Source organism: Adiantum capillus-veneris, chromosome 23 (assembly GCF_014529385.1).
Source record: "Adiantum capillus-veneris isolate H3 chromosome 23, ASM1452938v2, whole genome shotgun sequence".
Classification (NCBI taxonomy): Eukaryota; Viridiplantae; Streptophyta; class Polypodiopsida; order Polypodiales; family Pteridaceae; genus Adiantum; species Adiantum capillus-veneris.
In genome coordinates, this window is record NC_140953.1 from 74,378,315 (window position 1) to 74,402,139 (window position 23,825).

A 23,825-nucleotide genomic window follows, 5' to 3' on the forward strand; every position below is an offset into this window, starting at 1 on the left:
CCCCTCTCACCCTTGCCAAGAGCACTTGTTGGACGGATATGCCGCAACGGACGTCAGCACAGCGAGAACTCACCTAACAAGATTTTTCAGCTAAGGACGGAGATCGACCCGCAGGCGCGTGGAAGCAAGTATAGGGTGTCAACCTACACTCGACCGACTCCTAACTAATTCCTACAGAGGTCTCTACCCAATGTCAAAGCTACAGCCTTCAGAGGGCATAAGAAGAAACTTCCTACAACGCTTTCTAGAGCCGAACACTCATCAAACAATCTCGAAACACCACAAAACTTGAAGGAGACCCTACTAACACCAATGGGTCGCTCTCCCTAAGGTCTATGAACCAAAATCCCAACCCAAAACACCTGGTGCAAAATCACGTAGGATGTCTGGCCGAAATTTGCAGCTCTTCGTTTCCGAAATCTAAAGTGCCTTATGTGTAGCTCTACTCAATGCGAACGCGTGGGTATGCTGCAATGCAAAAACGGACAACGTATGCTCACCGAATCACCAAATGAAGCTCATAGATGGAGCTCGCAAAACCGGACCGTACGTGCGCAATGTAGGTATTGGCGTGTATCTCTCATCGGGGGCAACACGCTGCATTTCTCCGCACTTGATTCCAACCACTAGTGCACGCGTAGCGTCAAGATGAAGCTCTCACTCTCTCTCGTACACAATACGCTCACTCACAGACTTCAAACTTTTTAAAAAATGACAAAAGGTTCTTCATTAAGGTCAAAAAGTGGTATTTATACCTTACAATTCTCAAACCCTAATGTTCCAATTTAACCATCTACTCAATCTAAATGTCAAAACTGGGATACAATCTGGAAACTTCTGTAAGCCCCAATATTTACAAGGTGAAATGTCGGGTTTTTCTCAATAAATGAATAATTACAAAAAATAATAATCTACCGAGCAATCATTTTTCGTAGGGTGTGTCCAGCTTCTAACACTCCCCCCCTCCTTGCTCATGTCATCCCCGACATGGCTGTTGAGTTGCTTCTTCATCTTAGGGTTTCTCGCATCTTGAACAGTGACTAATATCTTGCATGTTGACCCAGTAGTGTTCGGCCGAATATATCAGAGCTGATTGTGAAGAAGCCGGTGTAGAAAGCTTCTTCAAAGGCCTAGAGGTGATAGGATGGAAAAAACATGATTCTTTGATACAATGCATGTATCACCTCCTTGGAAGGCTGACCAGACAGATCGTATGCACATCTGTAAGTATCTTGAAAGAAGAAGATACTGTCTGTCGCCTGGCCCAGTTTGAACGTCTTGAAGACTACCAAAAGTGTTTTACAAATTTTCCTCATCATAATGCAAGATAGGTCAGGCGAGCTAGTGAAAAATTTGATGGCGCCCGTTAGGGTTTTCACCATGTATTGAATGCTGGGGTATAAAGCCCAATGTGGTCGCCCAGGTAAGTGGGCGGGCCGCCAGGTATGTACACATATTCTTTTGTTAAAACCTAATAAGAACTCACTATGCTCTACACATTACAGTAGAGCGAGTTCACCATATCGTCGTTCTCTTCTTCTCGCGTCGCACTTCCGCTCGTACTCCTTCAACTGGTATCACAGCTCAGATCGAGGCTCGGGGCAGCACTGCAGGAGGCTAGAGTCACCAACTCAGATTGGAGTGAAATTCGACAGGCGAAGACACGGCCCCAAATCTCGTGGGCGAAACCCGAAGGGCCCGGTGTTGTCAGAATTTCATTCTGAGGTCATCTCGGCCACCGTTCATCTTCGACAAAGGTCTGCGCAGGCCATTTTCGACTACGTGGTCTCAATGGGTGCAGATCCGACTCTGCAAATTTGGGGTTTTCGGCCTACGACTGCAGGTTCTGAGGATATCGACACTCCCAGAGTGTTGATTTGTGGTTGTCTACACATCGAAGGACGGCTCACAGTTCTTGGAGGCGTGTCACATACGACACGGGCGCATCTACACACTGACTATAGGCGACATCCACTAGTTCATCAGGTAGCTTGTGTTTGCTGCTTGATATTCCAGATTTTATCCTGACATTGCAGGTACTTCCACATGGGATGTATTGTCAAAGATGATGTATGTTTGTTGAGGGTTTGCTGGCTGTGAGTCACGCAGCAAACAACCGCCGCAGCGGTTACAGCATATAGTGGGAAATTTGTGGATGTATGACTTTGTGGGAAGTCTATGTACTGTCAGATTTACTGCAGCCTTTGTTGAGGGTCGAGTGAGGTTTTATTGAGCTGGGGGATTCTCGAATGTTGAGATCCTTTCGGTGATACAGGTCTTGGAGCGATCCCTCAAGCATCCTTAGATAGGCAGCTAGGATGTATTGACTGTGAGTTAGACAGTTGGAATTGCATCCTTGCTTTACTGCCGTTGAGGCATTGTCACAGTCTATGATTACAGGACAGTGGCAGGACAGTGAGAGACAGTACAGGTGCAGGACAGGTTTACCCGCGGCTTACAGTGTCAGAGAGACAGTGTTTCTTGAGCTGTTTTTGGTCTGTTTTTTGAGTACACCAGAGCCATTTTACAAAGGAGACTCTGCCGAAATTTATGCAGAATCTGAAGCTTTCTTGGTTCATTTGACAGATTGATATTGGTTCAGAGGTCAGTTTACAGGGGAAACTCTGCCGAATTTTTCCCAGGAAAGTAAACCACTGTGAAGCGTAGCTATGGCTGGATCACAGGACACTGCTCTTTACAATATCAAGAAGCTGGATGGAACCGATTTCCCATTGTGGAAGAAGCAGATTTGGCACGTGTTGGTACGAAAGAAGCAGATAAAACCTATAAAGCTCAAGGGGATAAAACCAGAAGATATGGACGAAGATGAATGGAGCGAAATGGATGAATTGGCACTTTCTACCATTATGCTGACTTTGGCAGAAAGCGTTTACTTCAATGTAGCAGACGAGATGTCGGCTTATCAAGCATGGTTAAAGCTGAGTGATCTTTATAAGAAGCAGAGTGCAGCTTCACAGGTATACTGGCTTAAGAAGCTTGTTGACTTGAAGATGAAAGAAGGGACACTTATGTCCAATCATCTGAATGAATTCAACACAATCTATAGTCAGTTGTCAGCTCAAGGTGTCAAGTTTGATGAACATGTTAGAGCTATGTTCCTGTTGATTACATTGCCGGAAAGTTGGGACACTTTTCGCACAGCTTTGAGTAATTCTGCACCTCCAGATGGTTTGAACATAGCAAATGTAGAAGGAAGTTTGCTTACTGAAGAAACCAATAGAAAGACAATGGACAAAGGCAAAGGATCAACCTTAGTTGTCAGAGGAAGGACCAAAGAAAAGTACAAAGGTGGAAAGAGGAATCAGTCTCGTAGCAAGTCCCGCAGTGATAAAGGTAAGAGTGACATAGAATGCTACCATTGTGGCAAGAAGGGTCACATGAAAAGAGACTGTAGAGAATGGACAGCAGAAAAAGGCAAAGAGAAAGTTGAAGACCATGGTGAGAAGAACAAGTCCTCAATGAAGATTCAAGAAATAAATGTGACAAACACTGTTGTAGAGGATGACAGTCTAGTGTCAGGAGACATCTACTTCTTGAAGAATACAATGGACTCAGCTCTTCTTACAGCATCTGATGGAAATGCACTGAGTGACTGGATTATAGACTCAGGGGCATCACTTCATGTGTCTCCAAACAAGGAGTGGTTTACTTCTTATGTGACCACTAAAGATCATGTTCGGCTAGGCAATGGGCAGACATGTGAGATCTTAGGTGTTGGAGATGTTCAATTGAAGTTTCAGAATGTCTCTTCTTTCATGCTGAAGAATGTGAGACATGTCCCCGCCATTACAAAGAGCTTGATCAGCACAGGTTTACTTGATGATGCTGGCTACGTCACCACTTTTGGATAGAACATGTGGAAGATATCCAAGGGTTCTATGACAGTAGCACATGGAGTAAAGACTGGAGGACTTTACATGATTTATGTATCAAATGTCTCTAAAAATGTAATCAATGTAACCGAGCAGCCGAACGTTTCTTTGTGGCATAGCCGGTTAGGACATATGTCCAAGAAGGGAATGGAAATCTTGTCTCGTTCTGGTTATTTGCCTGGCTTTTCATTTAATGATTTTGAATTCTGTGAACATTGTCTGTATGGTAAGCAAACACAGCAACCACATAAGCATAGAAGCAGTAGAAGAGATACACAGTTGGCACTTGTTCATAGTGATTTGTGTGGACCTATGCCTAACCTATCTCTAGGGGGAGCTTCTAACTTTATGACATTTATAGATGATTACTCGAGGAAAGTATGGGTTTACTTTCTCAAGCACAAGGATGAAGCGTTTAGTGTTTTCAAAACGTTTGTGACACTTGTGGAGAATCAGAGTGGCAAGAAGCTTAAATGCTTACGCACTGACAATGGTGGAGAGTATGTTTCAAAGGCCTTTCAGGACTTTTGTGAGTCAAAAGGTATAAAACGTGAACTTTCTGCTCCTTACAATCCTCCTCAAAATGGTGTTGCTGAGAGGATGAATAGGACCATACAAGAGAAGGTCAGAAGTATGTTGTCTAATGCACAGCTGCCAAATGGGTTTTGGGCTGAAGCTGTATCAACAGCTGTTCATCTTGTAAATAGATCTCCAGCAAGGTTTTGCAGAAGGATTCAGTGCCAGAGATGGTATGGTCAGGCAAAATGCCCTCATACAAGCATCTCAGAGTCTTTGGCTGTGAGGCATATACTCACGTTCCAAAGGAATTTAGGAACAAACTTGAGCCAAAGAGTAGAAAGTGCATCTTTCTAGGCTATGGTAATTCTGGTGAGATGGGGTACAGACTTTGGGATCCCGAATCCAGAAAGGTTGTCCGCAGCAATGATGTTCACTTTAATGAATCCAAATATCATTCTAAACCAGAGAGGGTTGAGGAGATTAGAAGAGTTGTCTTCCAAGAAGATGGACCTGCACGTGCAAGACAAAATGCCAGGGCTCAAAAGGAGCAAGGACAGGATAGAGTGGAACCACAGGTTGTGGCTGAGCTTGAGCCACCTATTGTGCGTAGATCTGGACGTGTCACGCGACCTCCTGATAGGTTTGTTCCATCTATGAACTATGTCATGTTGACTGATTGCAATGAGCCTTCATGTTACAAGGAAGCAGTGCAAATGAAGGACTCCGGGAATTGGCAATTGGCCATGCAGTCAGAGATGACAGCTCTGCATAAAAACCAGACATGGAAGCTAGTTAAATTACCACGAGGCAAAAAGGCTCTACACTGTAAATGGGTTTACAGGTATAAGATCACCGCTCATGATAGTCAGCCAAAGTACAAAGCAAGGCTTGTTGCCAAGGGCTTTAAGCAAGAACAAGGCATTGACTTTGATGAAGTCTTCTCTCCGGTGGTCAAGATGACTACATTGAGATGCTTTCTTGCATTGGTTGCCATATTAGATTTGGTGTTGCACCAAATGGATGTCAAGACAGCGTTCTTACATGGTGATTTAGATGTGGAAATTTACATGCAGCAGCCAGAAGGGTTTGTTAAGAAAGGCAAGGAAGATTGGGTATGCTAGTTGTTAAAGAGTCTTTATGGCTTAAAACAATCACCGAGGGCATGGTACCATAAATTCCACAAGTTTATGCTTTCTCAAGGCTACAAACGTAGTGAGTTCGATCACTGTCTATATACAAAGAAGGCTAAGGATGGCAGTTGGTTGATCCTTATTTTGTATGTGGATGACATGTTGATTGCTGGCAAGCACTTGGAAGAAATTTCAGCTTTGAAGTCAAAGATGGCAAAATCGTTTGACATGAAAGACATGGGTGAGGCAAGTCATATACTTGGTATGCGCATTGAGAGAGACGGATCAAAGAAGTTGATTTGGTTATCTCAAACAGAGTATATTGACAAGGTTTTGCAACGTTTCAATATGGAGAAGGGAAAGGCATTGAGTGTTCCATTGCCACCATATGTGAAACTTAGCAAACAAGATTGTCCTGTGTCTGAGGAAGAACAGGCTGAAATGGATAAGATTCCATATGCGTCTGCAGTGGGTAGTTTGATGTATGCAATGATTGCTACTCGCCCAGACATTGCATTTGCAGTGGGAGTAGTAAGTCGATACATGTCAAACCCAGGCAAGAAACATTAGGAGGCAATGAAAGGAATATTGAGATACCTGAAAGCTACAAAGAGTATGCGTATATGCTATGGGAGTCAGGAGCTAAGTGTAAAGGGTTTTACAGACTCAGATTATGCAGGTGACTTTAACAACCGAAGGTCTACGTCAGGGTATGTCTTTACATTGGCTGGTGGAGCAGTATCATGGCGTTCTAGATTACAAGATTGTGTTACTCATTCTACTACAGAGGCTGAATATGTTGCAGCATCAGAGGCATGCAAAGAATCAATTTGGCTTAATCGACTAGTAACAGATTTGGGAATCAAAGAAGAGATGCCTGTGTTATATTGTGATAGTCAAAGTGCTATACAATTGGCTCGCAATCCAGTTTATCACTCAAAGACAAAGCATGTGGATGTGAAGTATCATTTCATCAGGGAAATGCTCGAGGATAAGCAACTTCAGCTTGTCAAAGTTCACACCACAGAAAATCCTGCTGATCACTTACAAAAGGACTTCCCTCAGAGAGCTTTGCGCATTTTCGCAAGCAGTTAGGTGTAGGGTAGTACATCACTTCTCTACATCTCTTGTATATTAGCTTGTATAGTAGCTTCTCTCACACTTAAAGTACACATTGGACTTTAAGTGGGAGGTTGTTGGGGTATAAAGCCCAATGTGGTCGCCCAGGTAAGTGGACGGGCCGCCAGGTATGTACACATATTCTTTTGTAAAAACCTAATAAGAACTCACTATGCTCTACACATTACAGTAGAGCGAGTTCACCATATCGTCGTGCTCTTCTTCTCGCACTCTCTCTCGCGTCGCACTTCTGCTCGTACTCCTTCATCCATAAAGCTATACATCTCATATCCTACAATTTCATCAAGTAACATATCTGTGAAGGATAATGGAAATGGATCCTTGATGGTTTGAGCATTCAGTTTCCTATAATCTACACATACTCTCAGCTTCCCATTCTTCTTAGGCACAACCACAATTGGAAACAACCAAACACTAATGGCTACTTCAGTAATGAACCCAGCTTTTAGAAGGTTGTCAATGTCTTCCTTGACCTTCTAAGCATAATTCGGATTCATTCGATAGCGCTGCAGTCGTACTGGCCTGGCATCGGGTTTTAGTGGTATTCGATGTTGACAGACCTCTGGATCGACTCCTTTGAGATCAATATGTTCCCATGCGAACACGTCTTTATAGTGCTGGAACATATGTCGTGCCTTCTCTTTCATCGTAGATTCAGATGTTTATTAACCTTGATCATTCTAGGGTTTTCTTCAGACCCCAAATTCTATTCCTCTATCTCCTAATCATCTGGAAGCAACCAATTAGGCCCTCCACCCTTTCTCTTGGTTGACTCCCCAGCATAATCCCAGGACGATCCTCTGAGCTCTGAATTACTATTCTGATTTCCAGTAGCTTCTCCAGAGTGTGCCGGTTCTACTGGCGTGCTGAAATCAACTTGTTCTTCTGGCCTTCCAGTTAACCGAACTGGACGTTCTCCTGAAGTCAGTTCAGTGAACTGGTCTGGAAATTGTTTCTTTTGTTTTTCAGCTTCATCTTTGTTTAGTAGAACTGCATTGAGATCTATCTCTGTTAATGAAAAATATTCATAGCTGCTAACATTCTCTCAATTTTCTTCACCTTGTACTTCTGGCAAAGCTCTTTGGGTCTCAGTTCTTTTATCCAACTTCTAGTGTTATTCGTCTGAATCTGGATTCTGCCACTAGCCCCTTGTATTGTCCAAGTCTGATTAGCGTAGTCGTGAACAGCCTGTGCGGTTCGCAGCCATGGGTGTCTCAGTAGCATCCCATACGCTCCTTGCACATCCACTACTAGGAAACTAGCTTTGAACTTTTCTTTTCCCACTCGTATCTGCATATTCTCTACCATTCCGATTGCCTGCATCACTCGATGATCCGCCATTCGGACTTTGAAAGGTGCTGGTTTCAGGTTAGTAATTCCCATTCTTTGCTGAAGATGTACTCCCAGAATGTTTACCCTTGCTCCTCCATCTAGTATGACGCTTGATAGTGGTTCCCACTGTTTCCGAACTTTGTAGTCCACCTGAATCACCGGCACTTCATCATCTCTGACATCTGTCAAGTCGACTGATCTGGCCTCCGCCTCAGCCTTCATTCGCTGTCTGATGAATTTCGTTGCTTCAGGCAAAGTTCTTCTAATGTCCTCTAACTCCACAGTGAGTTTCTGAATTCTGTCACAAATTTGACATGAATTTCCTCTTTCTCATGATCAGAGTTGTTGTCAGAACTTGAAGAACTGGTAGTATCTTCACAATACCATTCCTTTAGTTCAGTGCTTTCAGCTCCTTTAGCAGTTCCCAACTCTTCCATCAACCCTTGTACTGCAGCCAACATGGTCTCAGGCATCCCAGGCTTCGACTGATTTAGTTGTGCTGTCTCAGAAAACTAGGTAGGTATCTTAAGAATGACCCGGACATCAGAACTCTTTGGCTGCTCTGGCAGCTTCTTGGCTAAATCCTCTGTGATTTTCGCCGCTAGTTCCCTTTGCTCCTACCATTCATCAACCACCTTTTCTTTACCCTTTGCCTTCCATACCTCTCTCTGCTGAGTCTATTTGCTACTTTCAGGAGTGACTGGTTTTGCTGGATTTTTTGGAATTTCCTTAATCACCACCCCTTTACTTCGTGTAACTGCTCGTACAGGAACTGGTTCTGGAACCTTCGCCTCAGTATCCACAGCCCCAGGTGTTTCTGGACACTGAGCCGCGAAATGCCCATACTTACCGCATGTATAGCAATTCAGGCTTCGATTCTGAAAATTACCGCGACCTCGGCCCCTGCTAGCACCCGCTTGGTATCTACCGCGCCCTGCCCTACTACCACTGACACCTGGTTTCTCTTCTTGAGAAGCACTGGTAGTTTCCACTCTTACTGGTTCAGCATTGGTGAATGCCACCACTGACAAATCTTTTCCCTTCTTAAAAAGATGAATTCGAATACCACAGTTGTTTTATAGGCTTTGCAATAAGTGCATTGTGGGCATTCGTTTGAAACATGGTCTTTAGATTTTACACTTTGAACACCAGGTTTCCATTCTTCTTACCGGCTGTCTGGTCTGGCTAATTTCAGCAATTTGCCGGGCCATCTCTTCAATCTTCCTAGACCAAGATCCCTTCTTAATCTTGTATTTGGTCCTTTCATCTAAGCTACTTTCAGAACTACTGGAGGCTCTATTGGACTCAGAATCTTCAGTAGAAGTGTTGCTACTACTGGACCTCCTCTTCTTATGACTCTTTTCCTTCTTAGCTTGTTGTTCTAGCTGCAAGGCTCGCTGCACCAAATCATTAAATTTCTTGGTTGGTGCCGGCACCTCCTGTTCCCTAAGCTTCTTACTGCGAAAACCATTCAAAAACCATGCTCGCAGCCGCTTTTTGGATGGTGGTTCCTGCAGTTGTTTAGTTAGTTCTTTGATTTTCTCAACATAACTTCTGACTGACAATTTTCTCTGCTTTGTCTTATCCAACTAACAGAGTATATCCTCATCCCCTCTGTTATCTGACTATTCCAGTCAGAAAGCTTTAAGCAGCTTATTATATGATCTGAGTTGACAAGCCGGGTAATGGTAGTACTATTTCCTTGCTACCTCCTTTAATGTTTGCGGAAAGTATTCTCCCCAGTCATCTTCATCAATATTTTTTAACTAAGCATACTGCTCAAAAGCTTGGATATGAACATCCGGGTCATCCTTATTTTCCCCTTTGAACACAGGAAAAGAAATTTTCAATGAAGATATGTGTGTAACCAAATCTATCAGCCTCGTTTCTTCCTCTTCTCACCTTGGGATCCTGACTCCTTTTTGAAGCTTTCTTATAATGGTCTATGTCTGCATCCCAATTAATTTCTGCCTCCATCTCAGTTGTTGTTTCCTTCCTAGCTTTTCTACTGGAACTATGACGACTTCCTTTACTGCCTTTGGCTCCTTTGTCTCCCTGTGTGGTCCGAGAACTCTTGGCCTTGCGTTCTTCCCTTTCAGCCCTGCGTCTTTTGGACTGACTAGAATGCTGAGAGTCCTGTGCCTCATCAACATGACTATGCTCCTCCTGAGCCTCAGTGTCAGTTACTTGTTCATCCTTAGGATCACAATCTCTTTCTGACTCCTCAGGGATAGGGTCAACGCAATAGAATGGTTTCCGGCCACGACTAGGTTTGGGTGTCATTACTGCAACTGAAAACTCAAACTGGGAGAGGAGTCTGCTGGTCAACGAGCAACAACTCTAGCCATCGTGATCGCCAAAATGGAATTGGAGCTGATCTCTTTAGATAGCTTATTCCAGTGTTTACAGCTACTGGTGATTCATTAGTTCAATTAGTAGAACTGGAGGAAAAGATAGAAACTGAACTAGAACAGTTACATGAACTGGAATACATCTACTGAGAAAGAGACAACTGAATGACTGGAATTAGTGTTCAAATTCAGTTTAGATTCAGATTCAGATTCAGAAGGAATGGATACAAAGTATATCTGGCTGAAGTATACTCGACTATTGTATTAGAGATTACAAAGTAAGAGTACAAGTGAGAATAATGTAGCTCGGAACAGCTTCAGGACTACAACCACACAGCTAAGAGTAGGAAGTCAAAAGATAAAACAGCCCAAAAGTACAGTCAACCCGATTATAATGTAATGGGTCCTATTTATAGCCTCTTGGAGTTACTGTGGTAACCGTCATGGTAATTACTGACTGGTCCGCTGCCCGGCTTTCCGGAACTGGTTCCCACCTAGTGAAACTGCCTCCGCCATCTACACGGCACTTCAGTTTGAGCTATCCTCCACCAGCAGGATGATAGTGATGTAGGGGGGTCGACCTACAATCCAGCCTGCTACAGAGCTTACGCCACAGGACTGGTGCAGTCAGAGAGAGGAGTGTTGGGAGCTCATCTGCGGCCTAACACTTTGGTTCATCTGGCGGGCCCGCTACTTCCGCATCTTCGAGGCTTGCCCTGTACCACCAGCAAAGACTGTTCGGAATTTTTGGCTAGAGTTGATCCATACTCTCAGAGGACACTTCGAGAGACTCCAAGGCAGCTCCGACCGCATGAGGGAGCGCAGAGAGGTTTTTCTTCGACTCTAGCGTCCTGGGCCTTTCTTCACCATGGTCCAGGGTGTGCTCAGATGGCATTACCGTCCACCTGTGTGGCTTTTCCCTCCTCCCATCTCTTGATTTAGTCTCATTGTACATATGTTGCTTTTTCATTGGGAGAGTCTCCCCGTCATGTTTGTTGTAGCCCTCTCTTATAGAGGTCGTTGTAGCCCTATGGGCAGCTTCATTAACTGTTAGAAGGATCTTTTCTTGGGGGGGGGGGGGGGGGGGGGGGGGGGGAAAGGTCATGGTAGAAAGTCATGTCCCACCGTATGCAGGGCATCGTGGAATTGATGCGACAGTAAGAGCGGTAGAGACATTCTTTTACTGGCCTACTTTGAGGAGAGATGTGGATGCCTTTGTGCACGTGATTTGCCAAAAGGTCAAATTTGACAAGCAAAAGGCACCAGGGTTGTTACAGCCACTGCCAATTCCGGATAAGCCATGGGAAAGCATTGTTATAGATTTTATCTTTGATCTTCCAAGAACGTCGACAGGGAATGATGGTATATGGACCATTATCTGTAGACTCAGCAAACAGGCCCATTTCATTCCTGTCAAGAAGAAGATAAAATCTGATCAGATGGCACGGCTAATCATGTACAATGTGTTTAAGTACCATGGCATGCCACAGTCGATTGTCAATGATCGTGATCCTCGCATGACGAGTTTGTTTTGGAGAGGATTGTTTGAGAACATGGGCACTACACTCAAGTTCTCATCTTCATTTCATCCACAAACTGATGGACAGTCAGAAGAGGCTAATTCTATTGTCTTGGATCTGCTGAAATGTTATGTGTCAGATAATAAGGGCAAGTGGGAATAGTATTTGCCTATGCGTGAGTATGCGTACAACAATACGGTGCATTTGTTCACAGGCAAGGCACCTTTTGAGATTGTTGAAGGTGGAAAAAAGGTTCCTCCCATTCTGCATACAAAGGACAAGATTTTTGAGGCATATCGATATGTTGAGAACATGGATGAAATGTATAAGAAAATCAAAATTTCCTTGGAGAAGACTCAAGCAAAGTACCAACGTGAACTGTTATTTCACCTGGTGATTTGGTTCTATTGAGGTTTGAAAAGGCAAGGTTCAAGAGGGCAAGGAACAATTGTTTCCTAAGCTCAGTATGCATTACTATGGGCCTTTTCAAGTACTATGCATTACTATGGGCCCAGTATGCATTACTATGGGCTTCCAAAATTAGGGTTTGCAGGTTTTAGGGTTAGGGTTTCCAGAATTAGGGTTTCAACAATTGGGGTTTCTGGTAAAAATTAGGGTTAGGGTTTCTGCTCTCGGGCAGCCACGTCATATGTAAGTTGGCTCCATTCTTTAGGCTTTGACACGTCAACAGTTTGTTACATCTCCCCTTCTTAAAAGAGAGTAATCGTCCGCGATTACTGCATATCTGCAAAACAACTCAAGTTAGCTCAAAAATTTCCGAGGGACATTCCAAGGGACAATCACTTGATCAAGGAGTTAGCTTCTCCTTTCAGCTGTTTTGATCAAGGAGTTAGCTTCTCCTTTCGGCTGTTTTGATCAAGGAGTGAGCTTCTCCTTTCTCCAAATCGGAACTCTTGATATTCCGGCATAGTAAAATTAGCCATCACATCCAGACCGTATTGATCTTCCACGGGTGTCTTGATGCACTAAAATTACATACCCACGCAGTCTCATCCAATTAGGAATATTCAGTAGTTGGCACATCACAATGCAACACAAATGCTTACATATGCATGTTACAAAACATAGAAACATAAAGGCGCCGATGAACACTCCTCCCGCATAACCTAACAAGGTCCGAGCCAGAGATATTCAACGACTCCCTCATCACTCCTCCCGCATAACCTAAAAAGATCCGGGCCGGGAGATATAGAGGCCTTTTACAACCAAACGCCCCCCAGACCGCAGCCTGCGTCGTTTGGAGGTGCTGAGAGTAACCACTACTCAGACTTCTTAATACTCCTCCTGCATAACCATCCAGGTCCGGGCCGAGAGTCACAACAACAATTATTTTACAAGCATACAACCAAACGCTCCCCAGGCATCGGCTTGCGTCGTTCGAAGGTTTTCAAACATACAACGAAGCGCTCCCCAAGCATCGGCCTGCGTCATTCCGAGGTTCAAACAATATCAAAACAGTATTTCTCACTTCTCCACCTGGGAGTAAAATCACCAATCATTGAAACCAGTATCAAACCAGAGTCAAACAATTCAAATCGGCACCAAGACAGGTTTAAAACAGATAGTATCCATTTCAAACAAATTCCAAACAAGATCACCAAACAAGTTCTCAAACAGATTTGAAACTTAAAAAAGCAATCTCGACATCAGTCGAGCTCGAAAAGTCGATTGACTTTCCATCTTGAAACCTGCACCAGAAATTAGGGTTAGGTTCCTTCCATGAGGTCGTAGCCGAGCACAGCATGGTCCATCAACTCTTGGACAGACAGTGTTTCTTTGGCGACGATGGTAGTCCCAAGAGATAGCAATCACACCGGACCTCCAAGGTCATCTTCTCGTGAAGAGACATCTACTAAGAGATGTCGAGAAGATTTCAAGTTATAATCTGCTAGGGTTTCCATGGCAAGCATTTCAGGATACCCCACTCTGCCAGAAGTTGCACTTTGAAGGAAGATGTCAGAAACCATATAACTTCGAGCAAAAAATACCTTGAAAGCTTGCCAAGTACTTGGAGTATGTTGCTTGGTAGCTTAGACATCAACATCTGCATGGCACTGCTTCTGAGAAAAAAACAGACTTGAAACAAATCTGGATCCTTCTACAAGTGATCTTAATTGGCTTATGCCCTGTAAGACACTGCGATGAAGACGGGAGCGCGCCCGATGCGCGATGAAGTAAGGGTGGGAGTGGCTAAAAAGCCCGGGGCCGGAGCACGAAGATACCTCAAATAAAATTCCAAAAGCTCTGCTCTTTTGTAGGACCGGTATGCTTTCAGAAAAGCACACGCCTGATGCTTTGATACCACTGTCACAAGACGGGCATTACGTGCAAATAGAAAAGAACAGACTGAACAGACTTTTAACACTTTAATAACAATTGAACTGAAAGAGAGAGACGACACACGACACGGAGTAGCGGAATTCCACCCCAAAGAGTATTGGCCCCAAACCTTGGCGCCCCTTTCGGTATTTCTTTATATTGCATCAACACAGTACAAGCCGGTACTCCAGACTGTGCACCTTCTCCAGGAAGCATGCCAGAGAATGAGCCCTAACCTCATATTTAAAGGTCCTTGGCCTAAAAAGCAATTACAGTGAAAAGCCTTCAAAACTCAAAAGCTCCTGGTCCAAAAAGCAATGCCAAAAGCTACCTGCGTAAATCACGGAAATCTGTACAACCTGCCACGTCATCAGCCAGCGCAAAACACGGAAATCCGTACAGCCTGCCACGTCATCATGTAATCTATCTACTGTCCTTAGGGTTAGGGTTAGGGTTAGGGTTTTTGCAGTTTTAGGGTTAGGGTTTCTAAAATTAGGGTTTGCAAGTTTTAGGGTTAGGATTTCCAAAATTAGGGTTTCAATAGTTAGGGTTTCTGGCAAAAATTAGGGTTAGGCTTTCTGCTCTCGAGCAACCATGTCATCTGTAAGTTGGCTCCATTCTTTAGGCTTCGACACGTCAGCAGTTTGTTACACACCAAATGTATTGCATCTTTACTTTGAGGCCTTTGGGTTACAGCCTACGTATGCCCCTACCCAACGTGTGCAAAGGAGGGGTAATGATGGAGCTAGCACATCAAATGTACATACGGATTCAGTGCAATAGAAGTGTGCACCGCTCTTCAAGTGTTAAAGGTATTATCCTCACTTCTATCATAGATGGAAATGAACAAAATATGAAGGTCTCATTAAGTTTGCATCTATGTGTTATGACCTTTCTTGCGGGTACATGCGATGATAAAAGGGTGCTAATAACACAAGATCATCATATATGGCATGCAATCGAGGACGTTTGCGATTTCAAGAGGGGGGTATGTCACGAGGACGTGGCAACCACTAACCTTAGTTGTTGGTTTCCTTCCCTTGATTTTTATTTAATTTTTGGGACCCTCTTTTTGAAGTCACAAATGACCGGACATTGTACGGCCAGTGTGAAACGGCCGACGGCCGAGAGTTTCACCCGCAAACGGAAAGGCCTTGCCGCCATGAGTTGGTCGGGCTGACTGGCACTCGAATCCGAGCAGTAAAAGTATGTCTAGGCTTAGTTCAAAGTCATTTAGGCCCCCTCTCTACACTTACAAGTCGGTGGGTACTAGGAAATTAACTCAAAAGAGGTAAAGTGGACACTTGGTGGCTACAAATGATTTTGCCAAGTCTGCATGAAGAGGCGACGCCCAAAATGAGAGGGGGCTGATTTTTGCCCATAACTGACTACAGAGTGTGGGTGAGTAGTGGGTGCACGTTTCACAGCTTTAATGGAAAGCTTGCTTTCTCCATTGTCTTATGTAGCGCGATGATTCCACTCTCGTGCATATCTCTCCCCCTTTGAATACAGAAACATGATGCCCCACTCAAGGGCTTTTCATCTGTATGTACACTTGTGTGGGTTCATGCGCGATTGCCGAGGCAAGAGCCTCTTGCACAGGTATTGGATTAGCTAGTTGCTGATCCCCCGCAGATACAGGAGAATTCGGAGAGATTTCACACGAGAAATCTCATCCGATTCAAACGGCAAGTAGCCCTACAGGTGCGGGAGCTCAAGAGCTTCCTACGGATGCGAACGGCACGTGAAATGGAGCCCGAAACAGTAAATTACAGCCTGCTGTGTATTTTTGCAGGTTTAGGGTTTTGGCCCTAATCAATCCCTAATACCCCTAGGAGGTCCTAGGAAGCGAGGGGATCGTTGTACACGCGATCTGGTGTATTTCCGGGGCAGAAAACAGAGAATTCAGCGTGCTGCAGATTCTCGCCAGGTTTGGGGAAGTGCCCGTATGCGCCGGGAAAGTCATCCAACGTGTGGGAATTTTGTCTGTGAAGTTTCCTAGTGCGGTTATACTACCGAAATCAAGCCAGAACAAGTCTTTTTCAGCCCGGATTATGTGGGACAGCTCGTAGGAAATTGCAGGTTTTATTCCCTTTTTGATAAGAATAAAGAAATATGCCTGTCTTTGGGGCCAACAAGTTGTCGGGTCTGCTTGGAGCGCTCTAGCTTCCCAGCCATGTTCATTTCGAGTGTTAATTCCAGTCACAGGTTTTATTTGCGAAGTTTCTCTGTGTCCTAAAGTCTAAAGTAAAGTTTCGGGTGAAAGCCAAAGTCTATTGCCCTACTTGCCGGTTTCAGAACCCCATGGTTTGTACTCAGAGAGGCCACCTGATTGATAGTAGGCCTGATGTTTCTAGTCCCATGGCAGAGGGCCCAGCCCGCACTCTCGGAGACTAGCTTCAGTTTTCAGGGCTGCCTGAGGAGACATAGAACATCCAGTTATGAGGCATGAGAGAGGTGTAGAGCATGTGCCAGGCCATTACAAAGGCTTTACCAGCTAATTGGCTCACCCCTCTAGAGACAGCAGCTCCCAGATGGATGGAGCCTTCACGCGACTGGAGGTCCTCATCGCAGTTCGTGCTTACTCAGAGGCTGTTCCCCCCATGTTCTTTGAGATTCAGGGAGATGGTCGTCTATACGAAGTCTCAATAGAGGCTCCTCAGGTAGCAAAGTGCTGTTTTCAAAGGATACGTGTAGTGGGCATCTATGGGAGGACTTGTCATAGATCCTGACTCAGTAGATGTTGAGACAGGCCACGGGCGGCTTTGGGCTTGGGAGAGCCGTCCCCTGGCACGAGTCAGTGGGACCCTAGAGACTGGTTTTGGAGAGACCCCTTCCCTTCAGCCGATCACCTTGGGATCCCCTTCTTTTAGTACACTATTCGACTAGGGCGACATATACCAGCAGTACGGAGAGAGGCTCGTCCTACTGCAGCACTTCATTGGCAAGAGGAGGGTCTCACAGCTGAGTTCTTGTCAGGTTCTTGGGAGCGGTTGTGGGACTCCAGACAGCGGATGCACACAGCTACAGCAGTGGGGAGCTGGCTAGTACATAGTGGCTTGTCGGTAGCATGTGCAACTTGTGACCATCGTTTGGAGAGTCAGTGTCACTGTCTGTGGGACTTCCCCATGGCACAGTAGGTTTGGCTTCGAGTACTTCGACTGATGCCAGCTCTCTCCACAGCGTGACAGTTCACTTGGGGTGCTACTGCCTCGTCCACCCTCACGGCTCTGCGCTCCATTTTGAGTTAGCCTCCACCAGCAGGAAGATAGTGATTCAAGGCGACCTACACTTCAGCCTGCCACATAGCTCAACCCCAGGAGTGGTGCAGTGAGAGAGAGGTGTGTTGGGAGCTCATTTGTGGCCTGGCACTCTGGTTCATTTGGCGGGCCCGTTGCTTCCGCATCTTCGAGGCTCGCCCTGTCCCACCGATGGAGACTGTTCGTGACTTTTGGTTGGAGCTGATTCATACTCTTAGGGGGTTCAAGAGACCTCAGGGCAGCTTCGACCGAATGCGGGAGCGCAGAGAGGCTTTCCTGCGACTCTAGCGCCTAGGGCCTTTCTTCTCCATGGTCCAAGGTGCACCCAGATGGCTCTTCCCTCCTCCCATTTTGTGATTCAGCCTCATTGTACATATTTTGTTCTCACTGGGAGAATCTCCCCATGCCTTTGATGTAGCCCTCTCTAGTAGAGGTGGTTTGAACTTTGTAGCCCTATGGGCAGTTTTTATCAACTAATGGAAGGATCTTTTTCCTGGAGGGAAAAAAAAAATTATCTCCTTACCATTCCTCTTCCATAGGCGTGCTTTCTCAAACCAAAGTAGCACCCAATCATTCTCCCTCTACTGCAAGTCGTGTTGATGCTTGTCTGCTGCCTTCTTATGCCTTGCTTGAGACTTCTGTAGAGCCTCATATACCTTAGCATAAGCACTGTCTAGATCCTTTGTGTACTAATTTGCTTCAAAAATCTTGTCCTTAGTGCTCAGAATTGGTAAAGCCTTTGTCACGTCCACATGGCTCGGTGTGCCACGTGCACATGCTTCATCCACTTCCAGAGCCAATTTTGTATCTATCCCTAGATAGGAGTGTCTAGAATCCTAGGAGGCTTAGTACCGGCAATTTTGTGAGCCTGTTCGCAGGATCTCCATGTTCAAATGAGTCCACTAGATTAGGTTTTCAATTTTGGAACCCTCTCGCATAAATGGTTTGTACACGCGTTTTGACAATGTTGTTACACTACAATGGACATCAAGCATGACATGCATGTAGTTTTAGGTTAGAGGAATCCAACTAGCCATTCCTCGCATCAATCGAATTTCCAGGTGAGTAGATGTGCGACGGTTTCACCCAAAAACCTTACCTAGACAAGTTTATTAATAAATCATTTCAATTGATTTATTTTTAAACTTTGGCTTCCAAGTTTGCCCTACCTTACGTCCTAAAAAGTTCATAAGTAGTATTTTGCCCTTTAATGGAAGCAGATCAGCCAGCATTTTGGGTCATCCTCAGCCAACGCCGGAGATCAGCCCTAGCATTTTGCACCCAACAGCCCTTGCGTTTTTGCTTCTCGTCGCAAGCCACAAGCCGGATCAGCCCTAGCAGCACAGCGCTTTCAGTTTTCAGCCCTTGCCATCCCCGGAAAATGGTGGATCTGCTGATGCTATCTTCCTTGTTGCAGCCCAGACCTTCGGCAGCCCATTGAGCCTGTTCTCGGGCCTCGGCCACTTCCTCGCCACATCAAGTACTCCCATTGCTGTCGATCATCGGCTCCATCATCATCTGCATTTTCAGCCTTGCTTTGCGCATCAAATTGGCTGCGTTTTTGCAACCAATCTTTAGCCCTTCATTCCTCTCACATCGAGAAGCAAATCAGCCCCAGATCTACCCCTTGGTGCCATCAGCAACCCCTCATCGAGACGGATCCAAAGGTGCATCGAATCAGCCCCGGAGGTGCTTCATTTTGAAGAGTTGTCACGGCGACATTCCCCCATTCGAGTCAATAGAGTCTACATTGAGGTATTGCATGTGTGTGGGGGGCCCTTGAGAGGGTTTCTTGGGGTCTCTCTCTCTCTCTCTCTCTCTCTCTCTCTCTCTCTCTCTCTCTCTCTCTCTCTCTCTCTCTCTCTCTCTCTCTTCGGATAGATCTTTAAGGTCTCTTGGAATAGTTTCCTATGACGTTAAAAAATCTCTTCTTCTTCTTCTTCTTCTCCCTCCACATCTCTCTCTCCTCTCTCTCTCTCTCTCTCTCTCTCTCTCTCTCTCTCTCTCTCTCTCATTCTTTCTACAAGGAAATAAAAGGAATAGTTTCCTACGACGTTAAAATTCTCTCTTCTTCTTCTTCTTCTTCTTCTTTCTTCTTCTTCTTCACCTCTCTCTCTCTCTCTCTCTCTCTCTCTCTCTCTCTCGCTCCAAGGAAATAAAAGGAACCATCATTCGTGCTAAGTAGCACCCATTCAAGCAAGGAAGAAGTAACTACAACAAACAACATTAGTAACGTCAGGGTGAAGCCTCGTACTCAAATCTACGGCTTGCTAAATCTACACGGTAGAGAGTGTAAGCCGATCTTATCCTCATGGTACTGATCCGCACACTCTACCATAAAGTTCATAATAAGTAAAATCACTAACTACCTTGAGCACACAAACTCCACCGTCCCAAACAAAAATGCACCATACTCACAGCAAACAAAGTTAATCCATGCTCATATTGGGCTTTCCGATGCCCAGCAAGAGCTGCACGCTTCATCCACTTCTTGGCATACTGAGAATCTCTTATGAGGCCCTCGCCTTTCGTGTAACAAAGAGCCAAATTGTACATTGCTCTTGCACTGCCACCATCTGCAGCTCGTTGATACCACCGAGCCTGCACAACCAAGATGCACAGTTATTGCAGCACAACTTTTCAAATGGGTTATATATTTAAAGCTGGTGAGAAACCACCTCCCTAGAGCACCTCAGAATTAATTATCTTACACTCGAGACAAATAAGAGTCGATCACCAACATGAGCGATAACACTCGTTTCCATCAAGCAAAAACTACAGCTCTTAGAGCTACATCAAGATTATAATGCACACACTTAGGCCTAGTGCCTGGCGGATCAAAGGACAGGAAAAACCTTACCACAGTTTCATTTTTGAAGGTTGTAGAGCACTTCTAAAGCCTTTTTAACATGCAAGACAAGAAAGAAACTTGGCCTGCTAATAAGACATTGCCCTTCTTACAGGGGCATTGAAAATATGAAACCTCAAGTGAAGGTAAAAGATATGCTTTATAATAAAAACCATGAAAATTTCAATTAATTGTCAGAATTACAACTTAAAAATGTTACAGCAGTGAAACTTGGAAATTTAAATCATAAAATGTGATATATCAAAGGGCTAATCAAAATTTAAGCCTTCAAATGCAAGGCATGTGACTGAGCCACCCTTGCCTTAAAAGAAATGGGCCACTCTTCTTAAATGAAGACTAAATTAGAAGCTCTTTACGCTTGACATTAGGAATCATCTCCAACTAATAATAGGAAGACACCCTTGTGACAAGCAATCAACAACTATTGGCTTCTGCCTAAAACAAGGCATAAGTTCAAACAAAAGAAGTGGCCTACTACTTGGGATTTCATGAATCCGTGTGCCTAACTGCTTATGTTTCAACAAAACAAGGGATAGGTGCTAACAAAAGATTTAGGGTAGGTAACCATAACATAATAATTTCTTTCTTAAGAAGTATTCCCGCAATTACCCTGTAAATAAGTAGATTTTCCTTTGTCACTTCGAATAAGAAAAAATATTGCATGTGTTCACCCAAGGTGATTATCACTCTATTATAATACTTCAAATTGCAAATAAAAAGAACAAGCAATCCTTTAACATAATATATTGAGTCTTCATAACATGTTTTGAAGTTCGAAAATGCAATCATTATTTTCTTCATAGATGCCATATCCATCATTCCAGATACATTGAGCAGTGTGAATAATGAGGATCACATACAGCTTTAACTATACTGCTATCTACCCCTCTTCCTTGTTGGAGACACAACGCGAGACTATATTGAGCACGAACATGGCCCGCTAAGGCTGCTCGCTGGAACCACTTGACTGCTTCAGCGGCATTGTTTGGATCTGTTCACATTCAAATAGCTACTCAGACTTCTAGACATATTCAATAAGAATTGGTCCAGAAAAATGTAGTAAGAATTGGTCCAGAGAACAATGTAGAAATAGTTAACAATATGATGCATTGTGTATAAAGGTGCTACTTTGTAGAAAAGCAAGACCAAGGTTGCACTGGCCAGCTGGGTCACCTAGCTCTGCAGCCTGCTTGTACCAATGGACCCCTTCTTGTTTTTGTCCCTGCAAGTGGATATTTTCCCATCTGTCAGTTGAACAACACAAGTTTCGAACAAAAAAGCATGCTCACAACTACGACTTCAACCACTAAACCCTCACTTACAAGAGAACAAGCATTCCCATGATAAAATCACTAGCACACAAAGGAATTAGAGTTTAAGCACACCATTTCCCACAGTAAAAGACCTGCATCCACCATAGCAGCAGTACAGCCCCGCTTGGCTCCATTTAGAAAAGAGAGCAAAGCTTTATCCACATTCCGAGCAATTCCTCCACGGCCATGCTTAAACCTTTTTCCCCAATGAACAAAGTGCATGGCTTCCCGAAGAGGCGCCAAGGCCAGGCACCAAGAACGGCAGACCCTGCTCGCTGACCACAAATCTTTCCAAGAGAAGGATCCCATGACTCTTAACAGAATATCATCGGGAAGCATGGCGAAATCAGGAACTCCATGGGTATGATTTGTTGACCTTACGCTGTAGTTTCTGGCATTGCTGGATGGGTTTGACTCACACCAAAGTGGTGTATGTGGTGTGAAAACCATGCAAGCCTTGCTTTGATTGATATCTGCATGAAACTCTCCAAGACTACAGCAAACTTCGTGCTTCCTGCTTTCTCTGCCACAGAAACTTGAAGAATGAAAAGTTTTACCTGTAAACTCTAGCTTTCCATCGTCATCATCCTTCTTGATGGGAAACCTAAGAGGCCCACATGCAAGTTGATCAACCCCATGGCCAGAGGCCTCCTCGTTCAGGGAAATGTGATGGTTGTAATCGGACAAATTGTAATCTCTGCTGCTCTTTGTTTGCCTGCTAGACGCAGAAGCTTCGCTTTGGCAATGACGAGGGTGGGACGAGTCCTTTCTATGACGCCAATTAAATTCGCCATAATCGGAGGCAGAAATGGTGGAGAAAATGTGTCCTCCAGAGCCTCGTGGCCACGTAAGCTGCTCCATCAGTGTTCAGGCAGAGGTTGCAAGAAGAGGACAAGCGGTCGGCAGAGATAGCGGAAGAGGCGATGGAATTGAATGATGGAAACCAGGTGCTTTCGTTAATACATCGAACATATCTGTCTGAACCGCCATGCCTTGCCAGCTGCACCTCAAAGCAGGTTAGTTTGTCTTTCTGTGGGTTTTACTGGAGGGAGGCAGGGAGGGGGAGAGAGAGAAGAAGGGGGGGGGGGGGGGGGGGGGGGGGGGGGGAAGAGAGAATTATTGTATACATATATATTATATATGTGTGTGTGTGTGTGTGTGTGTGTGTGTGTGTATATATATAGAGAGAGCGAGAGTGGTGGGGTGGGAGAATCATTGACCTATGGACCAAATGAAACATGTCTCTAATTTGACCTGATCAATGACTCTCCATGTTGGAGGACTCCACAAATGACGGTGGCGATACAGTGCACGAATCAACTAGAGAGAAAGGTATCTAAGCACTGGCCTAGTAAAAAATGGTATGCCAAAAAGTTTGATTACACAACTTGTGCATATAATTAGAAATGGAACATTTCCCATCCTCATCCATGTACACCTCACTTGTGCTATGAACTATTTATGGTATACACATAACCCCCTAGCCAATCTCTATTATGGCATCGACGCATCTATGTGTTGTAAAGTTCTCCTGATGTGTATATTGTGAAGTGGGGTCTACAAGAGCGGCTATCTCAATGGGAGTGTAAGAAGGTTACACAAAATGAGGAGTGGATGGCAAACCTTTGCCAATAGGGGTGGCACTAGCAAGGGAGGCTGGCATGGCAATTTAGCACTTACACAAGCATGGCGGGGATTTGGCATGCATGTCGCGACTTCAACATAATTTGTCGCCACCACCACTAGAGGGATGAACTGTGATGATAGGGTCCTTGAGTGGATACCAACGACTCCAAGCACCATGATGATGTGCTCTAGCAAGGGAGATGGCATAGTGAACTCTAGGTATACTAGGAGGTGCGCACACACACACACACACACACACACACACACACACACAGAGTCAAATCGAGCATCAAACTTCTCCCATGTGCTAGGTGTCTCTGTCGAGGGTGTATGGGAGGAGAAAAGCGCCAGCTAGAAACAATCAAATGTATGAGAACTCTACATCGTAATTTGAGTCATCGTAATCTTTTTTGAATAAAATTTACATGACACAATTGACATAAAAACACAATTACTTATAGTCAACTTAATATTCATAAAAAACACAACCATTTAACTTGTAGAATGATGTCGCAATAATGCAATAAGATGC

At 44.6% G+C, this 23,825-nt stretch overlaps 1 protein-coding gene across 5 annotated transcripts in view; it reads right to left on the reverse strand.

The window, feature by feature from the left end:
* The window catches only part of LOC147427993 (uncharacterized), a 46,775-nt gene extending 24,043 nt beyond the window's left edge, over positions 1-22,732 (reverse strand). For 2 of the 5 annotated variants that reach the window (XM_086496556.1, XM_086496558.1), the window contains exons 1-4: positions 21,740-22,732; positions 21,483-21,576; positions 21,215-21,345; positions 19,904-20,086 (exon numbers count right to left, since the gene is read on the reverse strand). In XM_086496556.1, coding sequence (XP_086352682.1) covers positions 19,904-20,086; positions 21,215-21,345; positions 21,483-21,576; positions 21,740-22,528 — 1,197 coding nt within the window. In that variant the 5' untranslated portion in view covers positions 22,529-22,732. Of the gene's footprint in view, positions 1-19,705; positions 19,817-19,903; positions 20,087-21,214; positions 21,346-21,482; positions 21,577-21,739 lie in introns of those variants that run through there. The other 3 variants (XM_086496559.1, XM_086496557.1, XM_086496555.1) reach the window with 3 other exon arrangements.
* Between the last annotated feature and the right edge of the window lie 1,093 nt (positions 22,733-23,825).